The following is a 14,236-nucleotide window of genomic DNA, read 5'->3' as shown; positions in this document are numbered from 1 at the left end:
ACAGCACAATTCAGTAAATGAAATATTTACTCCAAATAAGTAAATAATCCAGCTCCTGACAGGATGCCAAGGTTTAGGCTAATTCTTCCTTTCCAGACCTTACATGCGGATTATGCTCATTTTTCAGCATACTGAGAGAGGACAGGAGGAGGGAAAGAATCTAATCATTTAGTTTGAGAACTAACCAAGTTACACAAAAAATCTGATTGAAAGGGGTCACGTTTGAAATTAGTTACACCACATAAAAAAATGAAAAGATCCTGTGAGAAATACAGGGAAGAAATTAAAAGAAAGCAAGAAAAGAAACAAGAGGACAGTTGCCTTTTAGACAGTGTGTACAGATGACTTACCGTTTAATAATGAATGATGTGTTTGTGGCTGGAGAATGAGAGTCCAGTCCTTCACAATTACGCTTTGTAGCTTGCGGTAGCTAAACCGCATGCTACGCTAGCCAGCGCGCTGGAATGGAGCCGCCAGTCACGAAGTCAAAGGCACACGCTGGAGTTCAAATGCAGGGCACGAGCCGGCACACTCCCACCGGCCCCTACGGCTAAGCAGGCACGACGCTGCCGCTCCGCGCGTTGCCCTGGCAACAAGCGCACGCACCGCCGCCGCGATCTGTACTGCTAACGGAACGGAACGCTATTACTCAAAAAGTCACCTAAAATGGAGGTGCCACATTTCACACTCATTTTAACTTCTAAAATAGTGAAACTTTTGATGCTTCAGTTACATTACGAACAAGAATTGTTTTATTCATGAATATAGCTATTCAAGGACACACATGTGGAGCTGGAAGCTTGTTTTTACCGAGTTAGAGTTTCCCTCCAATACACACACACACACTGCGGTGTGAGAAAAGTCCTGTGTGTGTCATGCAAGCTCCATCAGCCAGCAGAAAGTGTTAGCAGAGGACAAGAGAAAGCCCGTTTAATTTCAAACTCTCCAGCAGAAGGCTTGAGCAGCAGACATGAGAAAGTCAAGGAGACAGAAAGAGTTGAACAGTTTTATTTCTCCTACCTTCTTCTCGGCATCCCTGCCGTGCTTCCCCTGGAGCCTCTCTCTGAAGGCCCGGTCCGCCCCGAACAGCTTCCTGGCCCACTCGTCCTTCTGCGCGCCGGGCCGGGGAGGCTGGGCCGGCTCCCCCGCCGCGCGGTACCGGTCCGCGGGGATCTTGCTCATGGGGGGGGGCAGGGTGCTGCAGTTGGCGCTGGACCAGCCATCGGTGGACTCCGCGCAGGAGTCCCGGTCGCTGCCCCGCCCACGGCGCCAGTCTCTGAGGACGTGCACCGGGAGCCAGCGCTGCCCGCCACCGCTGTGGCCAGCCTCGGCCCCGCCCGCCTTCTTCCCGCGCGAGGGATGAGCCCGAGGGGGCGGGGCCGGGGGCGGGGGCTCTGTCCTGGGGGGGCCGGGTGCTCTGCCGCCGAGCGCAGACGGATCGGGGTAGGGGGGCGGCGGCTCCAGGGGGTGGCGCTTGGCGTCCGGGTCGTAGCGGTAGCCGTTGTGGGGGGGCCCCGCCGCGGGGTTTTCCCGCGGTCCGCCGGGGGCGTGCCGGTTCGGGCCGGCCCCCAGGTCCACCAGGAGGACCCGGCCGCTCTTCTCCTCGGGCAGGAAGTGGCCGATGCCGCTGTCGCTGTTGCTGCTGGTGCTGTGGTTCAGCTGGGCGTCCAGGTCCCCGTCCAGAAAGGCCCGCGCCCGCACGCCCTCGATGGACTCGCCCATGTCCCGGTACAGCACCGACACGAACTGCAGCACGGGCTGCGAGGTCGGGGGGAACTCCAGGCAGCCGCCGGTGTCGGGGTCGGGGGTGCAGGCGAAACCGAAGCGGCGGGCCACGCCCTGGTGGGCTGTGTGGTGGCACAGCTCGGGGTCCACGGTGAAGACATGGCAGGACGTCCTGAGGCCCCCCTCCTCCTCCTCCTGCCGCGCCGGGCCACGCCCCTCCTCCTCCCGCCCCGGGCCACGCCCGTCGGCCGCCTGCATGGTGACCAGGCCGAAGAAGCGGCGGTCGTCGGGGCAGACGGCGCTGAAGGCCAGCTTGTCGGCGGGGTAGGTGGCGAGGACGCCGCCGCGGTCGCTGCAGAGCCGCACGCCGTCGCGCGCGATCCTCATCATCACCAGGGCGTGGACGCGCTGCTCGGCCCGCAGGCGCCGCATGCAGCCGCGGATGGCCTGCAGGCTGGCACTCTCCAGGCTGGCCCCCGCCGACGCCAGCTCGATGGAGCCCAGGTAGCCCACGACCATGCCCACGTCCGGCACGTCCGGCGCACAGTCGCCCCGCCAGGGGCTCCCGAACGCGCCCGCCAACACCGAGTCGCCGTTCAGGACTCCGGCCGCCGCCTCCTCCTCCAGCGAGTCGCGGTAGCTCCTGGCGCTGCCGCTCCGCGCGCGGTGGAAGTCCGGCTCAGACCGCGGTCGCGGTTTAGCGGCGGCAGCGGGGGGGTGAGCGGCGCTCTCCAGCATCATGCCGAAAATGCCCCCGGCCTGCATGTCGGCCACCACCCTCTCCGCCCTGCTGATGCCCAGCGTCCTGGCGTCCGTCTTGGGCCGGAGGCGGGCGGCTCTGCTCGGGGGCGACCCCAGCTCCTCGTCGCTGGAGCAGGAGTCCGGCGGGCCGTCGCCGGGGGCGACCACCAGCCGCAGGACGCCGTGGCAGCGGCCCACCAGCTCCACCACGTCGGCGTGCGAGGCCCGGGACACGTCGGTCTGGTTCACGCTCAGGACGCGGTCTCCGGGTCTCAGGCCCGCGCGGCGGCCGGGGCTGGCTCTGAGCACGCTGCTGAGCACGCAGGGGGCCTGACCCGACAGCGTGAAGCCGTACCCGCCCCGCCCCCGCGCCAGCTCCACGCTCCGCCCCCGCGCCACCTCCGCGCCCCTCCCCCGCGCCGCCGGGGGCGGGTTCACGCGCCGCTTCGCCGTGTCGGCCCGTCGGAACATTTCACCCCCCCTTGCCCACCCCCCCCACTTCGTTTTTGCCAAGGACTCCAGAAATGCAGAGCAGGGAGGCTAAATGTCTCACAGGGGCGATATCGCTGCTTACCACCAACACCACGGCGGCAAAATCATCTGCGTGTCATCAGCAGGGCTTCCCAAGAGCACCTTTAAAAAGAAAGAGCAGGTTTACACCCGATGCCAGACAGAAGATTTTAATCGAAACAGTGTTTATGGTAAACACGGCTGCAGGGTCGTACAGCCTACATGCACAGAAATTCAGCTACATGATAGGAATGGGAGATCAAATGCAATGCAACCCTCTGCATACACACAGTGCATTCTCCTATCAGAGGGAATATATTATTCAACATTCCTGATTTTTGTTGCTCAGTGAAATAATCCCATATAAAAAGTAAACTCATTTAATTGAAGTTCAACTCAATACTAAATAGTTGATTTCTATTACTAGGTTTCGCAATTATGTCTGCGTATGATAAGGTAAAAGGTTTATGTTTCTACATGCATATGACATGGTAAATGCAGCCTCTGCACATAACCCCCACATTTCCCTTTTATTCTCGTTAATTCCCATATATTCCCGCAAATTCCTCTTAATTCCCGTGGAAGGTTTCCACCCCTGAATATTTCAGACATTTTGCAACCCTAACTACTAGATGAGGAAAAAATAAGTTTTTATTATCCATTAAAAACGTCACAACCACACCAGTTCCGGGTGGAATCGCACCCGTATGCTCCAATGGCAAACGACGTGCATTTCAAATATGACGCGCTTTAGCGCACCTTCGGACAGGTAATGACATACCGCTAACTTTAGTCTAAACAGGTGCGCGGTAACATTAACACGAACTAGGCAACTAGGCAAACAACTTAGATAGCTACCCTCCTAGAAAATTGTCTACAGTGACACAGGTAACATTAGCCTAACTATTAACTACTAGATGACAATAAATAATGCAAAGGCAAATTGTTACTGATTTGTCGTAAGATGTGCAAATTGATAACTAACTAGCACAGTGTTATATTTAGCAACATATTAACAATATTTTATTCAAAGATCCATAGTGTACCGACGTCCACCAATTGCTAGTAGGAGGCACGAGACAAAATTTCTGTCCTAGCTAAGTTGACAAAAACAAATAGGTTATTTGCCCATTATAACTACTCTCACATCACTCTAATATTACTTTAGCTCGAACGGAACATGAACAGACCAACGGCTTTAAGCAAGCATTAGAAACTTAGGTAAGTTAGATCTAGATAAGAAATGACCGTGAAACCGCGGTTTCATTCTACAAGTAAACTTGACCACACATATCCATATAATTACATTGGTACTCACATCTGCCAAGTTGTCCAGCACCACAAACGTCTCATAGCATTTAGTAAACTTTTTTCCTTTTCTCCCCTAACCTAGCAAACACCGGAAAATTCACCCAACCTTGTCGGCTATCTTGCCCCGCCTCTACTTTCCCTTGGAATGTCAACCTACTGTAACCATGACACCGCAAAACCTTTAAGACTTTCATTCGCCGTACAAGTTGTCGATCACATTCAACATACTCCGAAATGTTATTGTTTGCCATATGAAATTGACCACACTAGCTGTCACAGTTAGAACGACTGTGAAACGTATTCCACAGGTGTTTTAGTTAGCTTGCTTGCTAGCTAGCGTTAGCTGGCTATAATAAATTGGGGTTGTCACCTGGATAACCCCAACATTTCTGCAAACTGTTCAGCCAAGCGTTGAAAATGTTCGGTTAGTCTAACCGTTTTCACAGAATTTGAAAACACAGCGCGAGCAAGTCAACTGGCTAGCACTCAACTGCCTAATTTAATCTCATTCTTTCCGCATGTAGACTACGTTTATTTTTTCATTAATTTTAAAGTTTTGAAACCTAGTTTGTTACATAACCGTAGCCAAATTGTTAGTCAACATTGCTTTGAAGTTAAACGTTACATCAATTTGTATATATATATATATATATATATATATATATATATATATATATATATATATAGGCTAGCTATCGGCAACTAATTAAAATAAAGGGAATAGACTATCATTAGACTAGCTATAACGTTACTAACCAATTCGAGTTTGTAGCCGAATAAGGTTAATTTAACAGCTATGTTAGGGCTTGAAACTTTACTTGTAAACAAGTTTACTCGCTCACAAAACAAAGCAATTGAACAGGATTAATTGATTTAGAAATCTACCGATCTTACAGTAAACGTCAGCGCTGTCCAGTCCGAACGCATGGTCTCTCCCAAAGCGAGGCATCTCGGCAGGGTAAGTAAACAAAAAACAGAGCAACGGTTACACGGACAACCACGTGACTCTGGCCATTGTAAAATGACTCCCAAAAATAGACTGGGATACAGCAGGATTCGTTGAATTTACCCGTTTGCATCTTTGTTTTACTAACTTTGACAGTCACACACTCGTGGTGTGTGTGCAAGGTATATAATTCGATTTCAAGAGGCAGAAATACCTCATTTATGTACCTTATTTGCAACCCCTCTATCACCAACCTTGATAATGCGGCGCGAAGCCGTTTTAAATCGCTTTATATATGCCAATCAGCCACTGCGAAATAACACGACTGAACAATACCTAGTTTGACTGCCATGGTTTTCAGTAGTGTTAGCTTCAAACTTTGTTTCACGTCACCTGCAGCTTAATTCATCACACGGATTACTTTGCAATGAAGAGGTGGAAGGGAGTTTTGTTTAAATTGCAAGCATTGCTGTTTCCAAGTTCCCTTGTAAAACAAAAACGTTTCCACAACTGACAATTTAAAGTTTGAGTTAAAACAGGGAAACTAAATAAAACATTCTCAAAAAAGCAGCCCTTCATCCACAAATATAAACTGAGTTCTGTCATCACCATCAGGCTGCAAACAGCAGAGTTTGGGTGATGGAATTTCTGGTTCAGGGATATACCATTCAATGTAAAGCACAGAGAACTGGCTATTTTGTTTAATACATTTACAGCATTTGGTGGGAGTTTGAAAGCGAAGTACCTTCCCTTGTAGAGATCACTTCTCCCAGAAGTCTTTGTGCTCTGGGAAGTATCCCAGTTGGGTGTGGCCAGGGACCAAGGAATGGCCTCTGGATCAGATTCAGATGGCTTGTTCTACTGGGATTGCGATTTGTGCAGGGTCCAGAGGCCTTGGAAGAAGTCTAGGCTTCCTCTGAAATACAGTCGCCTGGGTAACAGGGCAATTCCCTGTCCCAGTACACTTAATTTTCCTGCTGGAAGACTGCGGGGGGATTTACAGAGTAGGTCATGTGATAACTTGACCTATCCCATCCCTCCCCTTAGCAGGGCTATCCCATGGCTGTATTTTGTTAACCCATTATTGTCAATGCTTATTTATGTTTTTTCTTGTCTTTTTTTTTGGTACAACTTGCAGTTCCTCAGTAGAATATGTTCTTCCAATTTTTCATACATGTAAACGCACGCATATTAATTCCAATACGGAATCCCAATGTTCTTGGCATTCCAGTGGTGGACATTCTGGCCTATTGAGTCTTTCCAGGTTCTTTGTTTATTGTTGACATTCTTTCAATCATGCATTTATTATTTTATAACCAAGCCTTTACATTTTAGAGTATCACCATAACAAAAAAATTGGACTGCCCCCAGTACTCAGCATGCTTTTAACAGAGCCAGATCTAAATCAGTATTTTAGCTCCTTGACGAGCAAGTTTTTTGGATTTTTTTCTCTCCAAATTTCTAAGTCAGAGTTCTAGAACTCCACTCCTTTCAGTTACCAGCAGTGATTGTTTCATCAGCATTAGAATGTTACATGTTACAACATTCTAATTGACTATTTGTTATTTTACACCTTAAAGCATTAAACAGACTGAATTCAACTTGATATTATATATGTTTGCTGTAGTAAGGAAAGCTGCGTGCTTTTTGCCCTGGATAAGGGAACCGTAATTAATACCACCTCCACTCTTACCCAGGGTGCAACTGAGAAATACATGATACGGTTAAGATGGACAAGAACTGTGAAACTCATTTCTGGCCAGAGGAGACATTTAAAGATTTATGAGGATTTTACAAAGAGATGCAACCGACAAATGGAGTTCATACAGCACTGCAGCATTAAAAAGAAAGAGAAACACAATGGAGGTAAAAGATCCAAAACAAGCAATTAAACTAATTAAGACTGTCCAGTTGTTCGATCATCTACCATTTTTCACCAAAAATCTTTCAGTCTGTCAATTTCAGCTAAAGTTGTGTTTCAATTTGATGTATTCATCAGCCATACTGAAGCCATGCATGGCCTATATCAGGCTGTACAGTCCTCACCACAAGTTAGTTTCAGTGAACTGCGTTAGCACAAAAGAGCTTACGCTAACAGAAATTTATACCACATATCCGTATTCTTTAAAACACTTTATTATTTTTTTGACATGATATTTTCCAGTCACTTACAGAATTAAAATAAGACATAGTTAATTATATCCAGTCTTTTCTTGCAGTAAGAAAGCGGAGGGACAGCGGGGTCCTGTAGGGGGGCTCAGGAGCTGCATCCTCATTGAGCAGCAGACCCCGCCCAGACTGCACATACAGACGAGCCAGCGCTCCCGTTAACACACCTGCCAGTGTGTGTGTGAGTGTGTGTGTGGCACACCTGGCCAGAGCACACCTGAGGCACACCTGACCAGAGCATACCTGACTGAGATATACCTGACCAGAGCACACCTGAGGCACACCTGACCAGAGCATACCTGACTGAGATATACCTGACCAGAGCACACCTGAGGCACACCTGACCAGAGCACACCTGAGGTATACCTGACCAGAGCACACCTGAGGCACACCTGACCAGAGCACACCTGAGGTATACCTGACCAGAGCACACCTGAGGCACACCTGACCAGAGCACACCTGAGGTATACCTGACCAGAGCACACCTGAGGCACACCTGACCAGAGCACACCTGAGGTATACCTGACCAGAGCACACCGGGACTCCCTGCCCATTTGATCAAATACAAAAACTTAAATATGAATGGACTGACAAATAAAAAAAATAATGTATAAAATTCCACCCACCCTGCACCCCACCCCCCACCCCACCCCAAAAAAAGACTACCATCTGAACCTGAGCAGTACCAAATCCACCAATCCCTCCATCTTCCCTGAAGCAAGGAATTATGGGAATGTCTGAACACTTTTCACCGTGACATGAGGTCAGCTGATCAATGGATCCAGCAGGAGAGGAAGAGGCACACTGACGTGCCCGGAATACAAAAATAATCCTGCAGGTGCAACATCTAGTCAAATTCATAAAAAATCTAATAACCTAATAATAAAGGAAAATCTTCTGAGAGGAAAAACATTTTTCGGCACGATTGCTTGCAAATGCGGTAAACTGCTAAGTAAGGATATGGAGAGGTTCCTGTAACCAGAACCTGGCCTCTCTCAAGAAGTGACCCAGGGGTATGAGCACCAGCCTATTCTTCACTCGGTAACCTAAGTTACATGATTCTTGAAAACCAGCAACGACGTAGGACTGCTTATCCTCCCACTTACTGCATTAAGGCAGCACACTGACTCATACTACGAGTCAGACAAACCCGTTACATCACTCCTCACAGTAAAATTAACCAATCCCACGAGGTGCTCATAATGACGAGCATTCGGTGATTAGTGATTAGATCTTCAGGGTGACACACAAAGCTGTCTTAAGACTTTTTATCCATGTGAACCTCACGTCTAAATGCAAACGGGCTGAATTTGGTCACTGAGATGAATGTGGGGTGTTTCCACGTTGCTGAAAGAAGGAAATGTGAATTAAAGATCAGAAAAATGCAAAAAAAGGGCTGAACAGATTTTGCTGCCACCCCAGGACTATGTTCCCATGGCAACCACGTCCCGCGCCCCCCCGCATCAGCAGTCTCGGATAAGTCTGCCCAACGCAACATAAAAACAAAAGAAAAATCATACATTTAAAATTTCATTTAAAAGCAAGGTGTAGCATGCTTCAGGTGCATTATATGAAAACATTCAGTCTCCGTGTAAGACGTGTATTTACAGCTAAGCACCACCCATTAAAACATCCATTTTAAATGGGGACATACGCTCACCTGTGTAGCCGCGGTTTAAGCACAAGCGATGCTGTACCAGTTCAGTAGTTTAATTACTGATTATCGTGGACAGTTAGGGTTCTAATGAGGACATTTCAGACGACACAGAGAAGGTGCAAACTCCGGCACTCATGATCATGTGCAGTTTGGAAAAGGGGGAAACATTCAGAAACTCTGTTTTTACTCATTCCAGTACTGATTTTCTGCTCTTAGACCCAGAACAGCATGCGCAGTGTGTTTCACACCAGTGCATTTTGCACTAAATCGTAATCGTAAAGATAAATCATTCAGAGATGCATCCAGGCAGTACCATCGCATCACACATCCCGAGCATGATCATACAGAGAAATTAAAAATAACAAACTTGCTTGTTTTTGTTCAGATACAAATATACATAATGCCAAATAACGTGTAGGGAATGTAGAAACTGAAACATGCCAACTGTGACTGTTCCTCTTGCCTGTGGCGTTCTCAGCCATCAATATGGCCACATACTGTAAGCATTTTATTTGGAGAGGAATATTTAACCTCTGCTTTCCTTGTTCTCATACTCTCAACATTGAAGGGTAAAATGGAATTAAAAATCTCAAATTGACTCTATCAAACAGGGTTTTAGTCCTTCCTGTGGACAGCCCTTTATCATTTTACAATCTTTTCAGTCTTCTGTAACAAAAAAAAAGCACCAAAAAAATAGAATTATTTTCCTTAATTCTTTAAATATAGAACATCCTCTGTCTCTGTGACATGGCTTCAGTGTTCCCTCGGGGGGAAATGCGTGAGCACGCTCTCGCGCTCCAGTTTTATCTTCCGTCTGTGGTTCAGCGAGCAGGAAGAGCCCGGAGGGAGCAGAGAGTCGCTCGGTCCGTGTGGCTGAATCTCTCCGTCAGTCTGTCCGTCCGTCAGTCAGTCCGTCCGTCCGTCCGTCAGTCAGTCCGTCAGTCTGTCCGTCCGTCCGTCAGTCAGTCAGTCAGTCAGTCAGTCAGCCTGCGTTTCTCTGGCTTTCACGCCCTCCCTCTCTCTCTGTCTCTCCCTCTGTCCGTCTGTCTGTCCACAGGGCACTCGGTCAGAACGAGGTGACCCGGGGAACGCCCTGCAGGCAGCAGAGCAGCCGGTGGTATGGCCCCCCCGGCGAGGCCACCACCTCGAACACCGACTGGAAGGACCGGCGGTCCAGCTCCTCGTCGATCTGGTGCCGGTAGAAGTCCAAGCCCACCAGGCAGAAGAGGTTGACGTCCACCACGTCCGACTTGCCCATTCGGCTGATCACATGGGGCAGGCTGGGGGTGAAGGGGGTTAAGGGAGGTACAGGCTGACACCAGTGTCCCTCTGAAGCACAGCTACACCCTCTATATCCGGCATGCCACACCCTGTTCCTGGAGATCTACCCTCCTGTAGGTTTTCATTTTAACCCTAATCTGCCCCCCTTGATTCTATTAGCAGCTCAGTGCGATCTCTGGCTGTTGAATGAGGTGTGCCCTGTCAGGGTTGGAGTAAACACCTACAGGATGGCAGATCTCCAGAAATGGTTGGTCATCCCTGCTCCATGGTGTATTGAGGGAGTGTAGAGCAGTATGGGTGTATGGGTGTATGGGTATGGGTGTTTCTGGGGAGGATACAGTGCAGTATGGGTGTATTGGTGTATGGGTATGGGTGTTTTTGGGGAGGATACAGTGCAGTATGGGTGTATTGGTGTATGGGTGTTTTTGGGGAGGATACAGTGCAGTATGGGTGTATTGGTGTATGGGTGTTTTTGGGGAGGATACAGTGCAGTATGGGTGTATTGGTATATGGGTGTTTTTGGGGAGGATACAGTGCAGTATGGGTGTATGGTTGTATGGGTGTTTTTGGGGAGGATACAGTGCAGTATGGGTATGGGTGTTTTGGGGAGGATACAGTGCAGTATGGGTGTATTGGTGTATGGGTGTTTTTGGGGAGGATACAGTGCAGAGATCCATTGGCTGGTGGAGGCGCTGACGAAGAAGCAGGACAGGCTCCACATCGCCATGGCGACGGGGGTCCTCTGGGTGAAGTTGGAGAGGGAGAGCAGGACCCAGTCCCGCACCATGGAGGACTGTCCCGTAGCGTGCAGCGTCTGGAACACCTGGGTTAGAGAGGGGGGGCGGAGTCACGCGGGCGCTGACACGCCTTCCCGCCGAAACACGCCTGAAACCTGCGCCCTACGCGGTCTGCCCCGGAGAGCGACTCCAGCCCCAGCGAATCGAACCCGTATCGCCCCAGCGGGGAAGCTGCTGTGCAGAGCAGGTCAAAGCAGCAAACCAACGGCCCTAACATGAAGGGGCAGAAGAGTGGAGGGCCAGACTCAGCTCCCTCCTGCTCTCACCCGAGTCCTCCAGCCGCCTCTCACTCAGGGGCCACATTCTGCTTTTATTCACAGGATGTCCAGTACACAATTACATGTGAATACAGACCCAAGAAGCTGAAGACAGCCAATCAGAGACAGCCGATCAGAGGCAGCCAATCATCCGTTGACTAGTTTAATGATATCCGTCTGTCGCTAAGCCACTCACCTTGTAGACCACGGTGGCCATGAACTGGGGATAAGGCTGCTGGTTGGACAGGAACTCCCCGATGACCTTGTTCATCACATCCTGTGGAGGGAAGAAGTCGTCCAGGAACTGGGGCAGGATCCTGGAGACCACCCGCGCCTCGAAGGGGAAGCCCTTCCGTATCCTGGAAGAGCAGCGCATCGCCAGCGCACAAATTCAGCAGGCGAGCCATCGCTGATAGAACCTGCGCTGGTCACTGTGCATGATGCGTCACTAAGCATGTAGTACAGGGTAAGCCATGTGAAGCATTCAATGATTGGATAAACAGCATCACATGCTCTGGATTTGGACTAATCACAGTGTCTCTTTGAACAGGCTGATATCAGCATGTTTGACAGGGCCCCTACAGGAGAGGGCAGACGCGTGTGCCTGTCGAACAGCACAGAGACGCGTGTGCCTGTCGAACAGCACAGAGACACGTGTACCTGTCGAACAGCACAGAGACGCGTGTGCCTGTCGAACAGCACAGAGACACGTGTACCTGTCGAACAGCACAGAGACGCGTGTACCTGTCGAACAGCACAGAGACGCGTGTACCTGTCAAACAGCACAGAGACGCGTGTACCTGTCAAACAGCACAGGGACGCGTGTACCTGTCGAACAGCACAGAGACGCGTGTACCTGTCGAACAGCACAGAGACGCGTGTACCTGTCAAACAGCACAGAGACGCGTGTACCTGTCAAACAGCACAGAGACGCGTGTACCTGTCAAACAGCACAGACACGCGTGTACCTGTCGAACAGCACAGAGACGCGTATACCTGTCGAACAGCACAGACACGCGTGTACCTGTCGAACAGCACAGACACGCGTGTAACTTTCAAACAGCACAGACACGCGTGTGCCTGTCAAACAGCACAGAGACGCGTGTACCTGTCAAACAGCACAGACACGCGTGTACCTGTCAAACAGCACAGCGACTTGTGTACCTGTCGAACAGCACAGAGACGCATGTACCTGTCAAACAGCACAGAGACGCGTGTACCTGTCAAACTGCACAGAGACGCGTGTACCTGTCAAACAGCACAGAGACGCGTGTACCTGTCGAACAGCACAGAGACTCTCTCCATGGCCACGATGACGGACTCTGTGTCGGGGGCCGCAGTGTCTGCGTCGGCCGTCCGGCTGGGGCTGCATTTCTCCTTACCTGAGGAAGAGACAGAACACCTATGAACCTGTGCACAGGTGAGGAGGGAGGGCTCTGGTTACCTGTGTACATGCAGGTGAGCATCAGCCCCTGTGTGTGTGCGTGTGTGTGTGTGCGCGTGTGTGCGCGCGTGCGTATGTGTGTGCGTGCGCGCGTGTGTGTGTGTGCGTGTGTGTGTGTGTGTGCGTGTGCGTGTGCGAGTGTGTGTGTGTGTGTGTGTATGCGTGCGTGCGCGTGTATGTGCGTGCGTGCGTGTGTGTGCGTGTGTGTGTTTGTGAGGTTACCTGTGTACATGCAGGTCAGCATCAGCCCCAGGGCGGCCATGGCTCGGTGGGGGCTGGGCATGTTGACCCGGTCCACGCTCAGCTTGACCAGCGCCTCCCCGTCCAGACGGCACAGCTGCTCGGACAGCAGGAGGCGCTCCAGGCCCCGCAGCACACAGTGGTACACCCCCGAGGGCGTGGCCTCTTCACTGGCCAATACCATCACTGCGCACACCTGCGGGGGAGGGGGGGAGGAGGGAAACGGTTAATGTGACATTCCACGCCTCGGCTGCTGGGATCTTATTCTCTTATTCCTCTTTTTCAGAAACAGTTGGTGCCGGTTAAACTCCTCCTCAAGCCCAAAATAACTGCGGCTGACTCAGACTGCGGCAGCGGCCACGCTCGCGCGCGACGTAGCGGCGTTGGCATGAGACAGGCGAGGTAGGCGTGACACAGACGCCGTGTGCCACATGTGTCGTGCTGCATGAGTCAGAGTTCCGGAAGGTTCCGTGCCACGCCTCACTGGGCGGAAACCTCCGGATGCCTTCAGCTCTCCTTTCCAAAGATGGCGGCTCCTAGCGTGAGGGTGACAGAGAGGGCCAGTGCTAAACCGGCCCCTGGCCTAGCGAGCCCCGCCCCCTTCCCCTGACTCCGCCCTCACCTGGATGATGCTGGCAGTGAACTCTGACCCCACGTCCAGCGAGTAGTTCTCCATCAGGTAGAAGGCCGCCGCACACATGACCAGGATGTGGTGCTGGTTGTGCAGACTGACGCAGCTGCAATAAACACACACACACAGAGGCACACACACATACACACACACACCCACACAGTCCATCACCACAAACTTTCACAGCATAAAATATGATTCCTGTCATAAACTACCATAAAAGCTTTTATTACGCTATAAAATACTGTATCATAGATACTGATATGAAACCCATACATACAGCTTGTTCAGGAAGCCCTTAGCGCTTAGCGCTCATTAACACGCCTTAGTGAATAGCCCTGGACAGACGCCCGCCGCCCGCCTCTCAATCAGACTGATCAGCAGTGTTTATTTTCAGAGAGGTGGGCAGCAGGGGAGGGGGGCGCTGACGGGCACCTCTCACCCGACATTACCGTCTGATCAGCCAGCAGGCTCACCAAAAGGGGCCGGAGTGTGAGTGTGTGTGTGTGTGTGTTGAGGAGTACTGT

At 50.7% G+C, this 14,236-nt stretch overlaps 2 protein-coding genes across 4 annotated transcripts in view; both read right to left on the bottom strand.

The window, feature by feature from the left end:
* LOC135254425 (regulator of G-protein signaling 12-like) overlaps positions 1 to 5,322 on the bottom strand; it is a 46,814-nt gene extending 41,492 nt beyond the window's left edge. For 2 of the 3 annotated variants that reach the window (XM_064334548.1, XM_064334550.1), the window contains exons 1-2: positions 5,182 to 5,322; positions 1,021 to 3,099 (exon numbers count right to left, since the gene is read on the bottom strand). In XM_064334548.1, coding sequence (XP_064190618.1) covers positions 1,021 to 2,937 — 1,917 coding nt within the window. In that variant the 5' untranslated portion in view covers positions 2,938 to 3,099; positions 5,182 to 5,322. Of the gene's footprint in view, positions 1 to 1,020; positions 3,100 to 4,294; positions 4,786 to 5,181 lie in introns of those variants that run through there. The other variant, XM_064334549.1, reaches the window with a different exon arrangement.
* Positions 5,323 to 7,351: 2,029 nt separating this feature from the next.
* LOC135256024 (huntingtin-like) overlaps positions 7,352 to 14,236 on the bottom strand; it is a 39,367-nt gene continuing 32,482 nt past the window's right edge. Inside the window, exons 63-68 of the mRNA XM_064337896.1 lie at positions 13,701 to 13,815; positions 13,061 to 13,274; positions 12,671 to 12,776; positions 11,591 to 11,753; positions 11,003 to 11,163; positions 7,352 to 10,339 (exon numbers count right to left, since the gene is read on the bottom strand). Coding sequence (XP_064193966.1) covers positions 10,126 to 10,339; positions 11,003 to 11,163; positions 11,591 to 11,753; positions 12,671 to 12,776; positions 13,061 to 13,274; positions 13,701 to 13,815 — 973 coding nt within the window. The 3' untranslated portion in view covers positions 7,352 to 10,125. The remainder of the gene's footprint in view (positions 10,340 to 11,002; positions 11,164 to 11,590; positions 11,754 to 12,670; positions 12,777 to 13,060; positions 13,275 to 13,700; positions 13,816 to 14,236) is intronic.

The sequence above is a fragment of the Anguilla rostrata genome, chromosome 5, assembly GCF_018555375.3.
Source record: "Anguilla rostrata isolate EN2019 chromosome 5, ASM1855537v3, whole genome shotgun sequence".
Lineage (NCBI taxonomy): Eukaryota > Metazoa > Chordata > Actinopteri > Anguilliformes > Anguillidae > Anguilla > Anguilla rostrata.
Note: the sequence above shows the minus strand (reverse complement) of the source record. Positions and strands in the feature narration are given on the sequence as shown.